Source organism: Canis lupus, chromosome 35, assembly GCF_048164855.1.
Source record: "Canis lupus baileyi chromosome 35, mCanLup2.hap1, whole genome shotgun sequence".
Taxonomy (NCBI): domain Eukaryota; kingdom Metazoa; phylum Chordata; class Mammalia; order Carnivora; family Canidae; genus Canis; species Canis lupus.
This window is the reverse complement of record NC_132872.1, coordinates 17,651,677-17,672,492: the sequence shown is the minus strand read 5'-3', so window position 1 is coordinate 17,672,492 and position 20,816 is coordinate 17,651,677. Positions and strand designations below refer to the sequence as shown.

At 38.5% G+C, this 20,816-nt stretch overlaps 1 protein-coding gene across 1 annotated transcript in view; it reads right to left on the bottom strand.

Moving 5' to 3' along the window:
- MYH15 (myosin heavy chain 15) overlaps positions 1-20,816 on the bottom strand; it is a 154,194-nt gene that overhangs the window by 89,383 nt on the left and 43,995 nt on the right. Inside the window, exons 15-21 of the mRNA XM_072812239.1 lie at positions 14,645-14,821; positions 13,477-13,609; positions 10,392-10,459; positions 9,483-9,570; positions 6,313-6,430; positions 5,295-5,418; positions 3,561-3,697 (exon numbers count right to left, since the gene is read on the bottom strand). Coding sequence (XP_072668340.1) covers positions 3,561-3,697; positions 5,295-5,418; positions 6,313-6,430; positions 9,483-9,570; positions 10,392-10,459; positions 13,477-13,609; positions 14,645-14,821 — 845 coding nt within the window. The remainder of the gene's footprint in view (positions 1-3,560; positions 3,698-5,294; positions 5,419-6,312; positions 6,431-9,482; positions 9,571-10,391; positions 10,460-13,476; positions 13,610-14,644; positions 14,822-20,816) is intronic.

The following is a 20,816-nucleotide window of genomic DNA, read 5'->3' as shown; positions in this document are numbered from 1 at the left end:
AGACAGAGGGAGAAGCAGGCTCCACGCAGGGAGCCCGATGCGGGACTCGATCCCGAGTCTCCAGGATCACACCCCAGGCTGCAGGCGGCACCAAACCGCTGCGCCACGGGGGCTGCCCAAAGAACATCATTCTTAATGAAAAGAAAAAATTTTAAATTCACCACTAGCACAAAGTGATGTCAAAGAGAAGTACATCTGATTTGCTCTGGGCTTAGGATAAAGAAAAAATTCTACTCCAGAATTTTTTTTTATCCTAGACCAGTACCATTGGAATGTCTGATGTTTGAATCATACTATCTGGTCAGTGCAGATGTATGTAAGGATTTAGCATAATCATTTTTTATGCTGGTAATAAACACCCTTTGGGCTTTTGGGAAAGGAGAATACAAAAGTGCACTGAAGAAAATACCCTCAAAAGAGATTCTCCTAAAGTCCCTTGGTAGATGAGCTTACTCTTCAAAATTACAAAACACCTATAGAAAAAAAAAAAAATCAACCATAAGTGAGGGAGGGCAACTATAATAAAAAGTCTGATTATTCCAAGAATTTTAAATAATTGAACAATCTGGTGGAGACCATAAAATAATTGTTAAAAATTCTTAAAGGCATAGAGGAAAGACTTTAAAAAACAAGAAATAAATGAGCCTTTATGATAAGAGGGCAGAAAGATTTTAAAGAGGATCAAATAAAATATCTGATACTGGAAAATAGAGTCATTTAAATCAAATTCAGTGGAAGAACTGAGAAGCTGATCATACACACTGAAAAAAAATTGTGAATTAATAAACCCAAAGCAAGTGGAAGGAAGGAAAGAATAAAGATGAGATCAGAGACTAATAAACTAGAAAGAAAAAACAAAATGAAAAAAGGTGATTACATAGTCTCTATTAAGTATCTGACATAAGTGATCAAGAAAAAGGAGAGAAGACACGAATAAACAGTACTAGAAATAATATTCTAAGAATATTCTAGGATTATGTTTAGAAACATATAGATATGGTAGAGATTAAAAATCATAATCTAGCAAATTGGAAAATTTAAAAGAAATGTACAATTTTTTAAAGGAACATCTAAACCAATTCAAGAAGAGAAATCTCAATAGGTCTATAACTGTTAAATAAATGGAATCAAAATTGAAAAACCCCATCACCGTATCTACTTGGTTTAATAGGCAAATTTACCAACCATTCAAGGAACAGATAATCAAAATAAATTGTTTCATGTTTTGAAAAGAAGAAACATTCTCTACTTGTCTTCTAAGGTTAAAGTCGTCTTGATCCAAAGATAGATAACATAGTAGGAGAAAAAAATTACCAAACTTATTCATGAAGAATGTTGCAAAAATCCTTATAATACTATAACCAAATCCATCAATGTATAAAAAAGGTATTTAAAAAACAAAGTGGGTTTAACATTTTTAAAAAGCAACTAATATAATTCAAAAAACGGATAGGTCAATGGGAAAAAAACTGCGATTGTTTCACTAGGTGGAGAAAAAGAATTTAACCATTTTCCTGGTAAAAGTGTTTAACAACGTAGGATGGAATGAATGTCCTCCATACAATATATCATACCTTTAAAAAGAAAAGTCTATAGTAAACATCATCTTAAAAGGGAAATGATAGCTTTCCCCAAAATCAGAAATATGACAAAGTTTGGCAGAAGTTTTTGAAGTCCAAAACACCACAAGTTAGTAATAATCTGGAGCAATGAGATTTTCATACACTTCTGATGATGAGTCAATTGGAAAGCATATTGGCAATATCTCATGAAGATAAGTTGTGTGTAGGCTAAAATCTAATAATTCATACCCTAGAGAAAAGCTACTGGGAGTGTGGGTCTCACTAGCTGCTACCCACAAACTCTCAGAGCATGAACCAGCATTTTGAATAACACTGTTCTCAAAAAACTCTTGTACATGTGAAGGGGCAGACATTTACAAAAATGATGCTGCAGAGCTGTTCCTAATAGCAAAAAGTCGTAAATGAGTTAAATTAACTTGAGCTGGAAAATGGATAAATAAATCATGGTATATTTATACAATGGAATACTATATAGCAGTTAAAATCCATAATCTAGCACTAAATTTATCAATATTAATAAACTGCAACAGTAGTTCTGAATATAGAGAATGAATTTCAGGATAATATATGCAGAATATTCTATAAAAGAAGACTCGAAACAGGCAAAGTCATGTAACCTTTTAAGGATATCTGCATATCTCCATAGGATTCAGATCAAAGCAGAAATACACAAGGGGCTTCAACTGTATGTTTATTTTTTTGTAGTGTTGTGAGCAACTACAGAAAAATATGTTAAAGGAATGAAAACATACCTTTATATGCTTTATATACAAAACATGAACGAAACATGGAATGACAACACAAACTCAGGATCTGGGGAACTAGGTATAGGATCTGGATCAAGGGAGAGATATACAAAGGACGTCAATTTTGCAAATATTTTTAAATTGTGAGCAATTATAGAGAAAATGTTAGGAACTCCTAAACTTTGATGATAAGCTCCATGAGTGCACATTAGAATATTTTCTGTATTTTTTGCTTGAAATACTTTATGATAATTGTGTAAAGCCATCCTGTGATTAGAAGGAATGGATAGTAAAGACCTCATTTTACAGATGAAGGAAGAGAACTATATAGAAACTGTAAGACTTTTACCCAAGTTTACACAACTAGTCTTAGAAGCCATCTCTCCCATCCCCAAACTTCCATAAATTCCCATACCATACTGAGCACAATATCAGTCACAGAAAATTCTTAGGAGACGTCTCTCTATTATCTTTGATATCACCATGTAATGATATTTTTCTTTTTTGGAAAAACAGAAGGAATTAATGATTGTCAATTAAACAAGTTATACCAAGACCTGTAGACTTCTCTCCAGAAGGTAAACTACACAGTAAAAAAAAAAAAAAAAAAAAAAAAAATGCAACAACTGCAGAATCTCTTGCTCACAATCCCTTTGTTTGGAGATTTTGCTAGCTTACTTTCCATGACTCTCTTAAACAATAGGCAAGACCTACACCTTAGTGTCCAAATGTGTTGATAAATGTCCCCAGTGAAACTGCCTGAAATGAAATAAGAGAGTTATGATTATATATCACCAACAGCCACAATTTCTGACCCAGGGGAAGTTGTAAAGTGGTCGGCACACCTCCCCACTCTGTAGCAAATTTCCCCAGAGCTGGCTGTAGGATGCATGCAAACCTTTCCAGTTCTGCTTCTGTTATGAACTATGAGTCATGCCACCCTCAGAGACCCAGACTTCCTTGACTCTAAAGAATCCCTCTAAAGGGAAGCCTGGAAACAATACAAAAAATATCTGAATTACACTTACCCTTAGTTGTAGCAAGAGAAACAAACAAACAAACAAAAAGCCCTTTATGCTCTGTGTTCCAGGATTTAATTTTAAGTGAAGTCCCAGCCTATGCAGGCTAGCAGCTCTTTACCTTGACCTATTATAAGACAATGAGATGAAGTCACACTGATTCAGGCACAGCACTACTCTAGCAGATGAGGTGTAGGGGAGGGATATCCTACCTCTCTTCCAGAATCTTCTGGAACTTGATTCGCATCAATTTGCCCCGTATTCTGGCTTGGAACAATGTAAAGACTTTAGATAGTCTCTCATGTCTCATTGCTTCCAGTTGTTCCAGAAAGCCAGCTTTTAAAAACACCTAAAAGAAATAAGTTAGATGTTAGTTCCACTCATAATGGGTATTCATTAGATGTCTACCGAATGACTGTATGAACAACTGGTGTATTCATTGATTAGTCATCTGTCTTGCTAAGTTTTACTCAATGTGTAAAATGTACATTCTAGAAAGTTTGGTTTTACAAATCTAAAGTTTGCAAAAATATTTTATTTAATCCTGTAGTTATTGGTCCCTATGGACTATTCTCCTCCTCGATAGGAGATCAAGGAAACCTGGTTTAAGTTTTAAGACAGACCCAGCCAGGCAGTGCTCTGAAGTGCCAGACAGGGGTCTGCAAACTTTTCTGTAAAGGGCCAGAGAGAAAATATTTTGGGACTTTACAGCTCACATAGAATTTTCATAGATCTATAGAATCTTCTTCATCTCCTCTTTTCCTTCATTTACCTCCTCCTCATCCTTTAAAACAAACAAACAAACAAACAAACAAACAAACAAACAAAAAACCCAACCATTTAAAAACGTCAAACCATTTTTAACTAATGGGCCATATTAAAAATAGGTTGTGGCGATGGCCCTTAGGCCAAAGTTTGCTGATCTCTTTCCTAGAGAAAGTCACTTTGTCTTAGGCATTAAAGAATCCACCTTTTCACGATTTATTAGCAATGGCCAAGATGAGGTGAGTGAGGTGTCAGGCACAAATTTTAAGGAAGCACTCACTTTCAGGGTTGTATAAGTCAGTACTTACATAACCCTAATAGTGAGTGCCTTCTTAAATTTTGTGCCTTAGGAGGCTCTCTTGCCTCTTGCTAGTTCCAGTCTAGATTAGTAGTATACAGCAAAAATAATTAAGCCCACAAGGAAATAAAGGACGAGTAGTGGCAATCAGCAGAAACAATGACACCAGAAGCAGATTCTCAGGCACTCAAAATGTGGGAGTCAAGTACCATTTTATAGTCACGTCCTATGGAGCTCTTTTTCTGTGAGCTCTTCATCCTAGACCCTCCAATTCTCTAATAATTTGGTCTTTCCGTGTCTGTCATTAGGAATCACCTGATGTCGACCATCAAATGAAACCAAATCTATTAGTCAGACATTTCCCATAATATACGGATCATACCAAAATCATCTAAGGCAAAGCCGAATTTAGCCAACCACATCTAAAGAACTTAACAATGGATTAATTTTTTGGATAGTGAGGTTGACCCTAGCATTTTTAATTACTCATACAGTTTTCTAGAATTAATTCCCTAAAAGAGTTCTTGCAGATTAATCCGTTCAACAGATACAAGCAGTTTATTCCAGTAAGTTGAATTTACCTTTTTCTAGCCCTGATGTCTCTGCACATATTCTAGCACACTGAGGTTGATTCAATATTTTATAGCTTGGCACAAACTTACTTAGATGAATAATTATAAAAATGTAAATGTAGTCAAGACTGAGGGCTGAAGAAGCATTGAGTTTTCTCTCAAATAGCATTGAAGTTTCCGCTTTCGACTGAGCTCTATTTGTGTTATTTGTGGTCACAAGAACTGTAGAGTGCCTTATCATGGATATTTTAGGATACACACTCTTTCCTCCCACTCTTTTCCAAATGCATTCTTCCTAGTTTTCCGGTTACCTTAGTGATTCCAAAGCGGTACTGGATATGGTCTATCTCCAATGAGCCAAGTAATTCCTCAGCTGCTTTTCTGCTGCTTACAAACCTACTCTTCGGAAAGGCTCTTGGGTTCAGAATGCAGTACCTAATTGAAAATAGATAAAGAATAAATCCTGGGGTCAGGGAGGTCACATGATTCAAATAAAGAATAATCTGAACAAATGAGGTAAAGGAGGTACAGACTTGTACCTCTCCTATCAATATGTTCGATTTTCACAAAACTCTGGGCAATAATGAGGATACAAGTAATAATCTCTTACTTTGGCATAATAATTTGTACTTTTCATAGGCCCTTGGAGACAACATCATTTGAGTCTCTGCTCAATTAGGGAGGGAAGGAGAGATTGGGAGGCAAAGGGAGGGGAAGAGGCAGGCTTATGGATCTCTGTTGTACAGATAAGAAAACTGAAAAGCAGAGACATTAAATGTGTCTTCCAAGATTTCTTCACCCTAACAGTGAGCTAGCACAGAACTAGAAATATACCTCTTAACCTTGAGACAGGTTCCCTTTCTAGTCTATCATACTTGGCTCAAATTTGCTTGATGACCTATAATTTAGACTTTTGGAATTTAGAAAATAGAAAGCAGAAATGCCTCTCCTGCCACACACCCTGCTGGGTTCCTTTCTTTCACAGGCTTGCTAGTAAAGCAACAGCCTGCTTGGAAGGCAGCTACGATTAAGTACACACAACATTTCAGAAATTCAATTCAGCCTCCATGTCTTTCTTCTGTATATATTTCTTCTATATGTGGGTCTATTATCCGTTAATAGAGATTTAAGGATATTACAGCTACATGGATGTTGGATTTAAGGGGAAGTAATAATGGAACTCTGTCGTCATATATCTCACCACCACCAAAACACATCGATCTGTAGTCTGGAGGCCATCAACCAAACAATGCATGCCTAAACACTCAGAAAGAGAGGAAAACAGAATGGGCTACCTTAGGCTCCTCGGATCCAGGGATGTATGTTTACCTTTGTTTAAAATCAGCATATAGCAGTTGGTTCGGAAAACCTTCACAGCATATCCTGATCCCTTCTAAGACACCATTACAGCGGAGCTGCTGCAGAAGCAAGTAGGGATCCAACTCACCTGAAGCAAAAGGATCCTGTTCAGTCTGTGTCCAAAAGAATTATTACCCAAGATCTAGTCCTAATTGCACATCTTGGGATTTAAAAAAGTTTGAATTTGGTGTTCTCTATATAAAGGGTAATAGGAGTTCACTTCACTCCCAGCCTGATGGCACTAACAGTACCCATCCTATCATGTAAGAGTCTCGAAATAGGATTTACCTGAAGTTCCTTTAATACCTAATGAACCCTTTAATTCACAGTTAGTCAAATTTTATAAGCAAATACACCTAGAAGATAAAGAATACATTTTTGCTAGGATTATAAATAGCTGATTTTACATCCATTCTCTGGCTTAAAACCAGCTAGAGAGGGGAAATATGAACACAAAAGGGAACTGCCATCTCCGGTTAGGAAGGGGAAGAGATTACAAGAAGGAGAATATAAGAAAAGGAGAAGATAAGCACAGCCACAAAATTCTGCTTATTATTTTGCCTTATGAGGGACTTGGTCACATCCCAGCCTACATTCTCTGAGAGAGAGAGAGAGAGAGAGAGAGAAAGAGAGACCACCTATACTTTATTCTATACCATAAGCATCCTCCTATCACCTCCTTGTTTATCAGATGAAGTCCTACTAAAGCTGCAGCTGCAATCTCAGAGACAAGCCTTTGAAAAACCTTCCAAGAAGCCACTGTGTCTCGCTTTCAGAAAATCTGCTGGAAGAAGCCAAATAGCACTCCTCCTAAGACAAAGGCCTACAATAGTATTATAAGAAAAATGGAAAGGAGATGAATCTTTGCTTATGTCCAGGGTCACAGAAATAAACTCTAAGCCATATATCCATATTCCTGTACTCCAGTCCCTTTGATAGACAGAGACAGATGATCTGTAAGAAGGGGAACAAGTGGAGCTCTATGACCCCAAAAGTTCAAGCATGCTCATTCCCTTTAAGTACATATGAAAAACTGTCTTGATTAGATCATGAAGCTTTTCTTAGGACTTTGTCTTATGACTTAAAAAAAAAAAAATCAACTGCTAAAATCAGAGCTGACTCGATGGGAGACAACTCTAATAGGTAACAGAATTGCTCCAAAATAGAGGCAGCTAATTAGATTTCTTGCCAAATGGAAGCAGTGTCCCTGGATGCATTCAGAAACCCAGCTGATAAGAAACAATGAGGCAAAAACATACAGTGTCGATGAACATGAAGTGTTTGTGTTGCAAAAACCCAAACTGCAGCATCATTGTTTAGTATCACACTTTCCCAAAATAGGTCACAGACTGTCAAGACCGGGGTCCTAATTACAGGAGGTTAATAAAAATGCAAGATACTACAGAACCTCAGAAATTAGAATCAGCAGCATCTGGCTAGCTATATATTCCAAGGGTGATTAGAGCTCTGAAGACATAAGCGTGTATCATATACACAACTTTGAAGGTGACAGTCTCTGACCAAGTTTTATAGAAGCCTGTAATTCCAAAAAGAAGTCGGAGAATCTTCAAACATATGATGTAAGGAAAATAATCCATGTAGTTAATATCTATAAAAACTTTGTTTTGGCAATTAAGAACAAAAAGTAATTCACCACCCACCACCATCCATTCATCAAAAAGCATCCAGTATAATAGCCAAGACATGGAAATAAACTAAGTGTTCAGAGATGGAAAAATGGATAAAGAAGATGAGATATGTGTACACACACACACACACACACACACACATCCCTACATACATATACACATATACACAATGGAATATTATTCAGCCATAAAAATGGAGAAAGCCCAACCAGATGCAACAACATGGATGGACCTTGAGGTCATTATACTAAGTGAAGTAAGTCAGGCAGAGAAATATAAATATTGTATGATCTTGCTTATGTGTGGAATCTAAAAACAAACAAACTGATGGAAAAAGAGATTAGATTTGTGGATTTGCAGTTATCAGAAATAGGAAGTGAAGAAGGGAGGGGAAATTAGACCAAGGTTGTCACAAGGCACAGACTTCCAGTAATAAGATAAATAAGTATTAGGGATGCAAAGTAAAACACAACGGGTATAGTTAACACTGTTGTATGATATATTTGAAAAGTTAAGCATCAAGGTAGTAAAGCAGAGTCAATCCTAGGGATGCCTAGGTGGCTCAGCGGTTGAGCCTCTGCCTTGGGCTCAGGACATGATCCCAGGGTCCTAGGATCATGTCCCGTATCAGGCTTCCCACAGGAGCCTGCTTCTCCCTCTGCCTGTGTCTCTGCCTCTCTCTGCGTGTCTCTCATGAAATCTTAAAAAAAAAAAAACAAAAAAAAAAAAAAAAGAGAGAGTCAATCCTAAGAGTTCTTATCACAAGGTTAAAAAATATGAGATGATGGATGTTAATTAAACTTGGTAATTATTTCATGATATATATAAGTCAAATCATTATGCTGTATACCTTAAATTTATACTGTAGTGCTGTATGCCAATTATATCTCAATAAAACTGGTATGTGTGTGTGGGGAGAAACATTAAAAATAAAACCATCTATTCACTGCTCACAAGTACATAACTAAAGAGATGTGTGCTATTAGGGAGAGGGAAGATTAGCATTGGCAAGGAAGGCTAGAAGGAGTTCTTAACAATTAGAAATGGATTTAGGTACTGTCTTCATGGTCGATTTAGATCATTCAGATCAAATGATTTCTTATATGCTCAAATATCTACCTTATTTCCACCATCGATTATCTAATCCCTTTTATTATACTTTGCCCTGGTAGACCATGGCATAGAAACTCATCCAGGTTTTAGCGTAAAACTTAAGGAAGAATTTAGATGGTAATATCAAGCATTCTAATGTTAACCAATTGAATTGGCCTTGTGAAATCCTTCTGCGCATCCACTTGAATCTCAATCCAAAAGCAATCTTGAGGAGGTTCAGAAGACCTCATTTTTAAAGTTACTTTCATTTTTCTACTTGAAATCTACTCTAATATAAAAGGAAGTGGTAAATTTTCTTAAAAAAAAAAAAAAAACTTTCAACATAGCGTGAATCAAATGCATTTCCTAGTGTGGATTACAAAGAAATCTAGTTCTTACCTGGTATTTTGTTCACATTGGGATTTATGCATCTCACAAAATGAGGTGCTGTTGATTTCAGCTTAGTCATCAATTTATTTAGGTTTTCCTTAAATAGAGACCGTAAGAAACACAAAATCACTTTGCAAATCACTAAAAATACCAATCTACCTAACAATTGTCTCCAAGTCTATCAACCTAATCATAAAGCCAAGATGCATATCAACAATAAAATAATGAATTCAACATTCTTCCCTGCTTACTAAACCATACATTAGTTCTTTCCTATGACAAGTCAATATTTATCTGACAGATACAGTTCTGTTGTGAATTCTATCTACCTGTTTTGAATTTGATAGCAATAATTTATGGCTGGGCAATCAAATGACTTGAACACAAACTGTTTCTCAAGTTTTCTGTATGGAAAGTTTTTCTTAGGTCAGGTTCTTTGGAAGCAGTATCTGACTTGGGTTTGAGTGATTTACTCGAGAAGCAGGGGAGGGGAGGGGAAGAAAAAAAGCAATGATACAGATTCGAAGTCTACTGTGATCCCTGCAGGAGCTCTGAGCACAAATGTACCAATTGCACCACAGTTGGTCCCCACCTTGATGCAAGAAAGGAATCAGGGTCTGGAGGGATGAGTAAGGAGATAGCTAAGCTTCCCATTTGGCCAGTGGCAATTCTGGCACCTGTGAGTTGCTATGAGCCAACATTCTCATCAGCTGGAAGATGGCTGACAAAGGGGACCTAAGTAGACAAGAACAGTGTCCACTAAAACCCATTAATATCAACATAAACGCCAACTTCTCCAACTTGGCTAACTTTAGATAGATACTTTTCCCTTATTTGAAGATGTGAAATTTCAAATAAGTAATAACATATGCAGATTGTGAGGCAGTTAATATATGAATAGATGCAATTAAAAATTACTTTATGCAGAGATGCAACCATTTGGAATGAAACTCCTCTCTTGCGCTGCTTTTCCCCAAACTGTAGAGCTAAAAAAAGAAGAAAAAAGCATTTAAAAAGCTCTTTTTTGTCACATTACCATACCCTGTTGATGAAAGTATAAATTTGTCAAGTTCTAGAAGCAATATGGCAATATCTACAAAAAGCTTTTAAAAATATTTGTCTCAACACAAATGTCTATTTCTAATGCTCTTCCTTAAGGAAATAGGCAACTGTGCAAAGACTTGCTGCAGCATTGTTTAGTCAGTGTAAAAAAAAAACTAAACAAAAAATAAAGATATCAAAGAAAATATCTATCAAGAAGAGATTGACTAGTTAAAGTATGAATGAGTACGTATACAGTGAAACACTGTGGCCTTTTAAAATGATGAGGAGGATCCATATAACTGAGATGGGAAGATCTCTGGGATTTATTTTAAGAGAAAAAGTAGGGTATAAAAGTTTGTGTGTTATGATCCTGAGTGTTTATACGTGTTTCTCAGTGTTAATTATATTTTTAGTGACTATATACATAAAAAACATCAGGAGGAGCATATACCAAAATGTTAGCAATTGCTATCACTAGCAATTGGAATGATAGGTAACTTTTATGTTTCTCTTATTTTTCCATATTGTCTGCATTTTTGGCAACTCTCATGCACCACTTTTATAATTTATAAAAAGCCATCTATTTCCATTTTCTTGAAGCAAAAGGGTCTATGCTAAGCCAAATTATTTTACAAACATTTTTGTAGTGCTAACTCGCAAAGATGTACAACAACAACCACCGCAAAACTCCCAGGCAATCTGGAAAAACTGGACCAGCTGTCAACACGAAAAGCAAAATATTCTTTGCACCCGAGTAGCACTGGGACAGATGTCCTAGCTCTTAATCACTAACGTCCTGCTGACATGCCCCAGACCCTCCAAGTCAATCACTGGACCTCTTAGTACTTCAGTTTCTCCACCTATGGAAAGAGAATACTACTACCTTCCATTATTAATTTTTTAAAACAATTATATCTCTGGTTTAAAGTACCTGGATTCCTCAGAAGAAAGTATGGTTATTACAGGGAATTTAATGTTTGGATGAGTGAGAAACGTGGAGGCAAGTATTTTCAGGGGGTGCTTAAAAATTACCCAAAAAAAGCACATTCTGGACAATTATTCTTTTCTGCTTCCAAAGGACACAGCACAAACCCTGAAGAGTTCGAAGATGATTTCCTGTCTGATTCTCTCCCAAATCCCTGCCTGATCTCTTATGATCAGAGAATGACCCATCTGGGAACTGTAAGCTTAGGAGTCACCATCTATCCGACTGCTCAGGGGCACTTTAGAAACCATTAGAATCAGGCAAATGCACTGCCTGGAGATGATGAGGGCCCAAATACAATAGCCTTCATTTCTCAACCTCCTCTTGAGGCAGGCCAACAGGATTTCATGTCTGCTCTGAATTATGTCATCTGTGCTGATGAAGCCAGAAGTGCCAACTTCCTTCTCCATTTCCTCACCATGTCAATCAGGGGGCCCAAATTAGCCTGCCGGGGCCAGGAGTTAACTTAAAGCTGGGTGTGAGATAACAGGACAGTTGAGGAGGTTAGGAAATGAGAATGCACACCCCTTCAAGAAGAGCTGGTACATGTTGCTCCATTGCCACAAGGGTGTCTGAACACAGGCTGGACAGATTTTTCTATTTTCCCATGTTTTCTACGTTTTGTGAGAAAAAGGAAATGCAAATGTGTATGTGGAAACTTCTGATTTTTTAAACCGTGCGGACCAAACAAAACATGTCTGAAGGCCAGGTTAGGCTCGAAGGTTACCAATCTGTGACTTTTAAAATGATTCATGGAGAGCTTCCCTCTGTAGCCAGCAGCCAGTTGTGAGGCTGATGTTCTCCACATGGTCTCAGTTTCCTCAAATGTGGTGCAGAAATCTGAATTATGTCCTAAATACTCGTAGCCTGTACATCTCTCTGTCTTGTTTCTGGAAGACAGTGAGAGAAGTATAGGCACTAGGCCAGGAAGCAGAATTCCTGCTTCCTACCTTGGTTTTGCATTTACTACTGTCAAATTAATTAAACAAGGAGGCCCTTAGACTGATGTGGTTCTAATTCCATAGTGACCTATATCAGCGAGCCAAAATCTAAGCCTATAAACGTCCCAAGGTTACAGAATCAAAACACTAGCGGCAACCGATCGCAGTCGAGTAGGCTTTAAACTACAACCAGTCAATAGCTTCCTTATTTTGCCTCCACCTTCTCTCCATAAAGTATCTCCCTGAACTCCATCAGTGGAGCAGTCTTAAACACTGAGGGTTTGACTTGAATCAAATGAATGATGTCAATCAAATGAATCACATGAATCAATTTTTGCTCAACTAAGCTTAAAATTTTTTTTAACATGCTTCAATTTATCTTTGATCAGTAGATTTGTGAAATTGGGGATGCTCCTTAACTCTTCCGTAGTTGCCCCTGTAAGTAAGGAGACATTTCCCTTTCACTGTATCTGAAAGGGTCATGGCAGGGACTAAGATAATATATCTAAAAGTGCTTCGTAAATCACAAACTACTAAACATGAGTAGTTATTTGTCGATCAATAAATATTTATGGAGTGTCTGCTAAGCAGGCATTTGCTACATGCTTGAGGCTACAGTTAAACAAATCAGACATAATCCCTGCCCTCAGAAAGCTTATCATAACCCCAAGTTACTATAACACAAAAGCACTGTGAAGGCGAACTCCAAGACACTTGGGGAATATAGATTAAAGAGGCTTGTTATTTCCCCAAAATCATTTATCAAAATACAGTTTGCTGCTCCCTGTTTGCAGCAGGGTTGAGTAGGAGCTAAAAGTGGACCAAAGCAGGCTCCCTGAATTACATCTATCTTAGAGCACCATTTCCCTGAAGAACCGCCAGCCTGAGGACAGAAAGGCTAATAAGAGGGGATGACTCAGACCATGGGAAGCAGACACAGATATCATAGAAAGAGGCAAGGTTTTTATAAGCATCGAGGCAGCCATGGGTTCCATTCTGAAGCTAAAAAATTAGGGAAGATTGTTCAACTCACCACTGTCAGTACCGACGCGATTTTCAAAAAGGTTTGCCAGGAGTCTGTTTGATGACTTCTGAAATACAGCCACCACTGTTTCATTAAGAAGGTCTTTGTTCTTTTCAAGCCAGCCACTAATGTTATAAGGCACCTTTAGAAAGGCATGCAGTTCGGGTAACAAAAGAAGAGAATGCATAAATTAACATAGCAAACTGTGCATTACTTTTTTTAAAAAATCATAAATTGTATGGGTCCTTTAACTTTAAATTGGTTTGAGGTAACAGTACTGAATAATACTCCAGGAGTCCATTGTGCAACCCGAAGAGATTCTCAGGCTTTACCATTTTACATTGTGGAAAGAAAGGAAGAGAAGGGGAGGGAAGGGAGAGGGAGAAAGAATTAACTGGTATTTCCAGTAGAAACAATTCACGTCAGCTCTCCCTCACAGGCAAGAATAGATGAAATAATCCAATTGTCTCTGACACACTGAACATTCAAAAAAATTAGCAATTGTAATGATATTTTACTGTAAATATCATTATAATTAATATTCGAGGATGTGAAGGAAGACAATGACAAGCACATCTATGTACAGTTGGCAGGTCATTTTTAGAATGAATTATCATATCCATTATCAATTGTTTTTGTTATACCCAGAATCACTGACCAGAAGCTGAAAAAGGAGGCAACACACACACCCGTGGGGAAATGAGAAGAAACAGGGAGAGTCATTAGAAACCTTTGTCGGCCATAGTTTGGAGGCCATTACTTCACAGTAACTATCTCTTTATGAGAGAGAGGGGAAAAAAAAAAAACTTCAATAAAAAAGATCAGTTGAAATCACTCATTCACACAATGTTAAGTTAAAAGGAAGGACAAATATGGAAAAACCCACGACTTTGATAATCTCCATGACTTTCTGAAGCTGACTTACTTTGAGTTGGGATGACAGAGTCTATTTTGAGATTTCTAACCTTTGTGCACATGGAATACTATTATAGTATGGGTACTTCATTTCCTAGGTGCTAAAAGGCTATGCCAACTTTTTTGCTGGAACTGAGATTTTTTTTTTGTTCATCTCTTCATTTAATCTAAACTTTGCTTATGTATTATCTAGGGACTTTGGCAGAATGCATTTGAAATAGAGTCAGGAAAATTCAGGGCTCAGTGTCTAGAGGTAACTTACCGCTCCTGCATAATGGACAAGCTCAAAATGAGCTTCACATCTCTTATCATCAGGCTTGGGCTTCTGGAAATGAACCGACTTCCCAAGATGGTGGTCAAAAAGTTTGGTCTGGAAAGTCACATCTGTGGCCTGAGGAAACATACATTCTTCCTCGAGGATGGAAAAGATGCCCATTGGCTGTTGGAGATACACACGAACAGCAGATGAAAGAAAACACCAGGACACAGTATTTTTCAAAAGGGAGGAGGTCAGTGTAATTTCCTATTCCAGGAGACGAATCAGTTGACAAAGGGAAAGAAGGTTCACTACATATAACTAGTCAATCATCCATTCAACAAATATTAGGTATGTACTAGGTGCTGGGCACCAGTAGGAGCTGGCGATGTAGCCATGAGCCACATACACAAAGTGCCTGTCCTCAGAGTGACTACATTCTAATGAAGTAGAAAGTCAATAGTCCGGTAAACACAAAAGAAATCATTTAGTTTCACATAAGTGTCCTGAAGAAAATATACAAAGGAAAGAAATAGGGAATGACGGGGGGAGCGACTGGGAGCTGTTTAAGTAGGATAGGTAAAAGCCTCTGACCTGGACCAGAAGAGCAAATCCTGAGGTCTGTGTACAAGTACTCTTGGCAGACAAGTAATGACTGCAAAGGTCCTGAGGCAGGAACGCACTTGGCAAGTTTGAGGTCCTACCAAAGGCAAAGCGGACAGACCTAAAGTAGTCAGATGGCACATGTGGAATGAGATGCAGCCAGAGATGTAAACAGTATTGGATCCCAAGAGCTCTCCAGGCCATGCTAAGACATTTGAATTTTAAGTGTAATGGGAGGTCTTTGTAGATTTTTAATAAGAAGTGATGTGATGTGATGTTTGCTTCAAAAGGATCACTTGTTTTTGAACAAGGTTGGCAAAGTAGAGCCTGCCGGCCAAATCCTGACTGTGGCCTGTAGAAGAGACCCAATGAGCTAATAATGGTTTTTACATATTAAAAGGGTTGCCAAAACAAAAACAACAAAAGAATATGTGGTGGAAAAACTGGTGATCCTACACCCCATCAGCAAACCTTTTCTTTAAAGGCCCATGTAGGAAACAGGCTTTGTGGGCCACAAATTTCCCGCTACACCCCTGCCATCCACTCAGCCATTTCAGGCCTGAAAACAGCAAGTGGTGACATGTAAATAAAATGAGTGTGACAACGCTTTATTAAAACTTTATTTACAAAAACAGGCTGCAGGCTAGTTTGGGCCCCCAGGGACCTAGTTTGCTGACCCCTGGTCTAAATCGGCAGTAGTGTCAGAGATGGTCAGGAGTCATCGAGATGTGATATAGCTTGAAGGTAAAGTGGAGTAACAACCTGCTGAGGGATAGAACGTGGGTGTAATACAGAAAGAAAAATGATCAGGTTCTTGGCTTGAGCAAATGGGTCATGAATGCTGCCATTAACCAATGTAGGGTACATACACATAGGGAAAAACAGGGTGGGGGGGGGAGAAAAAAAATCAAGGATTCTAACATTTACATATCAGTTTCTATATTTGTATATTCATTAATTTATTCCACAAATATTTTTGTAGTGCCTTCTATGAATAAATCACTGTACCAGACACATCAGGTTATATGAGGGTTGTGACTCCAGAGCATCTAACCAAGGAGGCAAAACGTGTATGTGGGTGTACAATAAAGCACACAAAACAAAGTATAGAGAAAACATCGTCAGAATTCTGAGACTCAACAGGACCCCTTGGCCCAACAGCATAAATTTCATGATTTTCCACCAACACTTCATACTTAACAACCATAGACTCTCAGGTTTGGGAGGGACGTGAAAGGTCTGGTCCAATCCACCCAAAAGTTCCTTGAATTCCCTTCATAATTTCCTTCTAAAAAGCTAGCTAGTTAATGCTTAAATGTTTTCATGGTGAGAGAACACACCAACTCCCGGCCTAGGCTCTGAATGGGTAGATACATTAAAAGAAAATTTGTTTGTAGCTTAGATTTTGTTCTAAATTATCCCACCGAAGCTATACAAATGGCTCTAATTTGTCAGAGTAGTGGATTATCAGATATTCAAAGATCATATTTTTTTTAAGGTTTTATTTATTTGAGAGGGAGAGAGAGAAAGAGAGCACGAGCAGGAGGAGGGGGAAGGAGAGAGGCCAAGAGAGAGGGCGAAGCAGACTCTCTTGCTGAGCAGGGAGCCCAGCACAGAGCTTGATCCCAGGACTCCAGGATCATGACCTGAGTCGAAGGCAAATGCTTAACCAACTGAACCACCCAGGTGCCCCTAAAGATCGCATTTTTGATCCATCTGAGTCTATTCTTGTAATACATGGACTGTGATTTTCTACCTCTTTTGTATGTTCTCCTAGATTTAGAATCCACATTCCATAGAAAGCATAATTAACAACATTTCGCTACTAATTCTTGGGCTGAAGAGTTCTCAGACATCTTCCTCCCAAGCATCTAGATGGGGAATGAATCTGCTTGCTCCTGGCAGCAGTGACCTTGCAAGTTCTCGGCAAAGTCAGTAACGTGGAGGAGCACGAGAAGGTGGAGGGAGAATCTGAAAAACGAAATAGTTGTTTCACTGGGGTAAGCTTTTGGAGGCATGGATTCCATCTAGTACCACAGAGTTTCCTGCCATACGTGCAGTCAACCCTCAGCGAAAACTGGGCTTATTTAAAAATTTAAGCATCTCCTGGGATGGTGCCTGCCAACAACAGGGTCGCAGCAATGCCTCATGAGGACGACAGCCTCCATCTCAAATAATTACCTTCCATACATGAGGGCTGCCATCATGCTGGGCATCTAATAGAGCCAACTGCTATTGGGGGATGACTGGAAGCTTTATTATTTTTTTATGTATTTATGTATGTATGTATGTATGTATGTATGTATTTATTTATTTATTTTGACTGGAAGCTTTATGCTAAGCAAGAACGTGTCATAGTTCGAAATGGAACAACTTGACCACTGATGAAGGCGGACAAACATTTTTTTTTTTTCAGAGTCTTCTCCATTTTTCCATTCTTCAGGAGGTTTAAAGCTTCTGATAAATATGAGGCCTTCGGGCAAATTAATTTCCAAATAGGTCAGGAAAGAAGACTAATTATGTTCTTCCCTATGGCATCAAATGTCCTCTGTGGCGCAGTAAATGACTGGAGTCAGGTGCCCTGACTCAGAACCTTCAGGCTCTAACCTCTCCCTCCTCAGATGTTATGGGTCCTGCCTTCTCTCCTGTGAGGTCTATCACTTTCTTACTATTTCCATTTCTGTTGTCCCGATGCAGGACCTCTTTCCTTCTCACCGGGACTGCTCCACAGGCCCCTGAACTGCCTCACCTTTGGCCTTTCCTCCCATCCCAGACCCTAGACACACACCCACAGAAAAAACGCAAGCAGCTCTGACTGCCCCATCGCCCAGCACAGAAGCCCTCTGTGGCCCCCACTGCCAAAAAGTAAGGGATAAACTACTTAGAGTCTCTTCACAACCTTCCCTTCATTTCTTCCAGCTCCTTCTTTCTGTGCATCCTAGACTACGTAATGTTTTGGAATGTGGCCTTTGCACGCACTCACCCCTCTGCCTTAGCTCTTGCCAGGGCTTCCCTCACTAGTTTCCTCTCTTTACCTGCTAAAATCATAATCATTTCTTAAGAGCCAGCTGCAATTTTACACCCTTTCCAACCGGACCTTCCAGGATTCCCACAAGCAGAGGCGACTCCTGCTCTTCTGGGTTCTGTGGGCCTTTGTGCCTTTCTGCATTTATACCGAGACATATTTTTACACTGATTAGACTTACAAATCTCCTACTTGACTGTATACTTCCTAAGGGCAAGTGCTACTTATAACAACTGCTTAAGTTTTCGACAGCATTTAATTCAAAGTCTTCTACGCGGTAGTGTGGTATCAGGCCTAAAATTAAGGCCCAACATTGTGTGTGCCCTGACATCTGGGGAAAATTGGGAGGGCCTCAGGGGATCCGATCACAAGTTCCCCTTCCCATCGTGCTTCATGGTCGAGGTTCCCTCGCCAAACAACCGTCCTAATCATGGGACAAGGCACAGTGCCTATTTCCTTGAGTGATGGGTTTCAGATGTCTGCCAGCCAATTACTCAACCAAGCCAATCACATCCTCTCTTGAGAATCAACAGTCACCTCACCCTATTCTTACTATAAAACCGGCCTCCACAGCCCCTTTTACTCCCTCTGCTCAGGAGTACAACCGCCACGTGGCCGTGCATGGCGTGCAGCACCCTCTTCCTTCAGGGAGTGAGTGTGTGTGGCCAGTAGGCTGTTGTCAACCTCACCTGTCCAGGGTCAGGTCCTGAGTTCAGCCATCCCTCCACCTCAGGGCAGGAATCCCTCTCTCACCAACAAGATGACAAGGAAGTGATCAAAACAAGTAGTTGCTAAATAAATTTACTCATTTGTTTAATCAAAAAAAAAAAAAAAAAAGTAAAAGTCTGGTCTCAAGAAGATGCCTTTTTGATGATACCCTATGTTCCTGTACGATACACTGATGCCTCTGACTCACATTTCTCACAGCCCTTAGCATAAGTAGCTTCTGTGGGGACTGAATGTAGGTCCCCAGCCAAGTTCTGTTAAATAATTGATTGGCAGGTGAGCACCAACACATCTAGGTTTGAGCTTTGGGATCTGGGCTGCTTTGCTGTGGGCAGGAGTCAGGCAGAAAGAGTTGTAACCGAAAGCTTGGAGTGACGCGTTTCAAGGAAATACTCATGGGTGTACAAGAGAGAACTCGATATTAATGGGATTCATTCTATAATAAGAAAACCAGACTTAGCATACCCAAAGAATGCCAGCTGGGAGACAACAACACGTATTGCCAAGATGCTACCAGGATTTAGGATATTTTAGAAACAGGATCACTGCGGAGGAACAATAAAAATTCATTTGGGCCAAGTCAGGCAAACAAGGTAAAAAAAAATGTGGCCAAGTGAGGTAATACAGTTTGGACTTAAAAACGGGTGAGACGATCAGTACTGCAGCTACTTTTCTCTCACAGCTGGTAATGTTCTAAAACCTTATCCAAATCCGCATCACATGAGGAAGTTTTTGCAAAAGGGCTGAATTATTGGAAAATGGAGGCAGCCTCTCAAGGTGACTACAATGATAGGGGCGGCAAGGTTTTAAATATATAATTTTGGATGTATTTGTCTACTACAATATCTATGCAAAACTATAAATTGTATACCTATGCAAAACCATAAATATGCAGCCATATGTTAATACTTTAACATGTAAATTATTGATGCTCAAGTTCTAAACAAATGAGAATATTTCAAGTAATGAAATAAGTGTGAGCTAATCCTGTAATAGGTTTGTTCACCGTCTATATAGGAGGTCACTGTATGCTTGACGACCAAATTAGCATTAAATGTTAAAATACATTTTTTTAGTTTGACAAACTTTTTTGTAAACATAAAAATTTGAAACTTTTATGTATGAAAATCCTTCCTTATATATGCACGCAGATGCATGCTCTACAGCATTTTGTACATATTGATGTATTTCCGTTCTTTTGAATTTTGAAAATTTCTCATGATTCATTCTATTTCAAGGAGTAAGTTTGGTCATTAATATTTACAACAAATTTTCTTCATGTAGCCTGAACCAGCTCAACGGGTCTTTTCAAAATATAGAATCATGTCAAGAAAGGTTTTAGTATTCCTCATTTGCCTGACCTGAATACCTTTGAAATCATTCATTGGAAAAAAAAAAAAAAGAAAGAAAGAAATCATTCATTGGAAGCCAAAGACTTATCTTTTCCTTCTATCATCTGGTCAGGTTTTTTTTTTTTTTTTCTTCTCTCATTTTACCATACCAATAGAAAATGCAACAGGAAATTACATCCATGTTGCTAGTGTGTTATTTGGAATCACGGAGACTGGCATAAATAAGACAATGGGCTTCAGATCAACTAAAAATCAGTAATGTTCACAGACCTATCTGGATCTGAATAATGTCTATGTCCCACTTTCCTGCCCAAAAATGGTATCTCGCCATAATCAGAGTAAGCAGATATTATAAGTGACACTTGCCCAAAACTAAATCTGCCCCTCTACTTCTTTAGTTTCATTTCTCAGCTTGAATAATGCCAGCAAACATTTACCAGATCATGGTTGGGCTGTTATTATTTTTAATTAG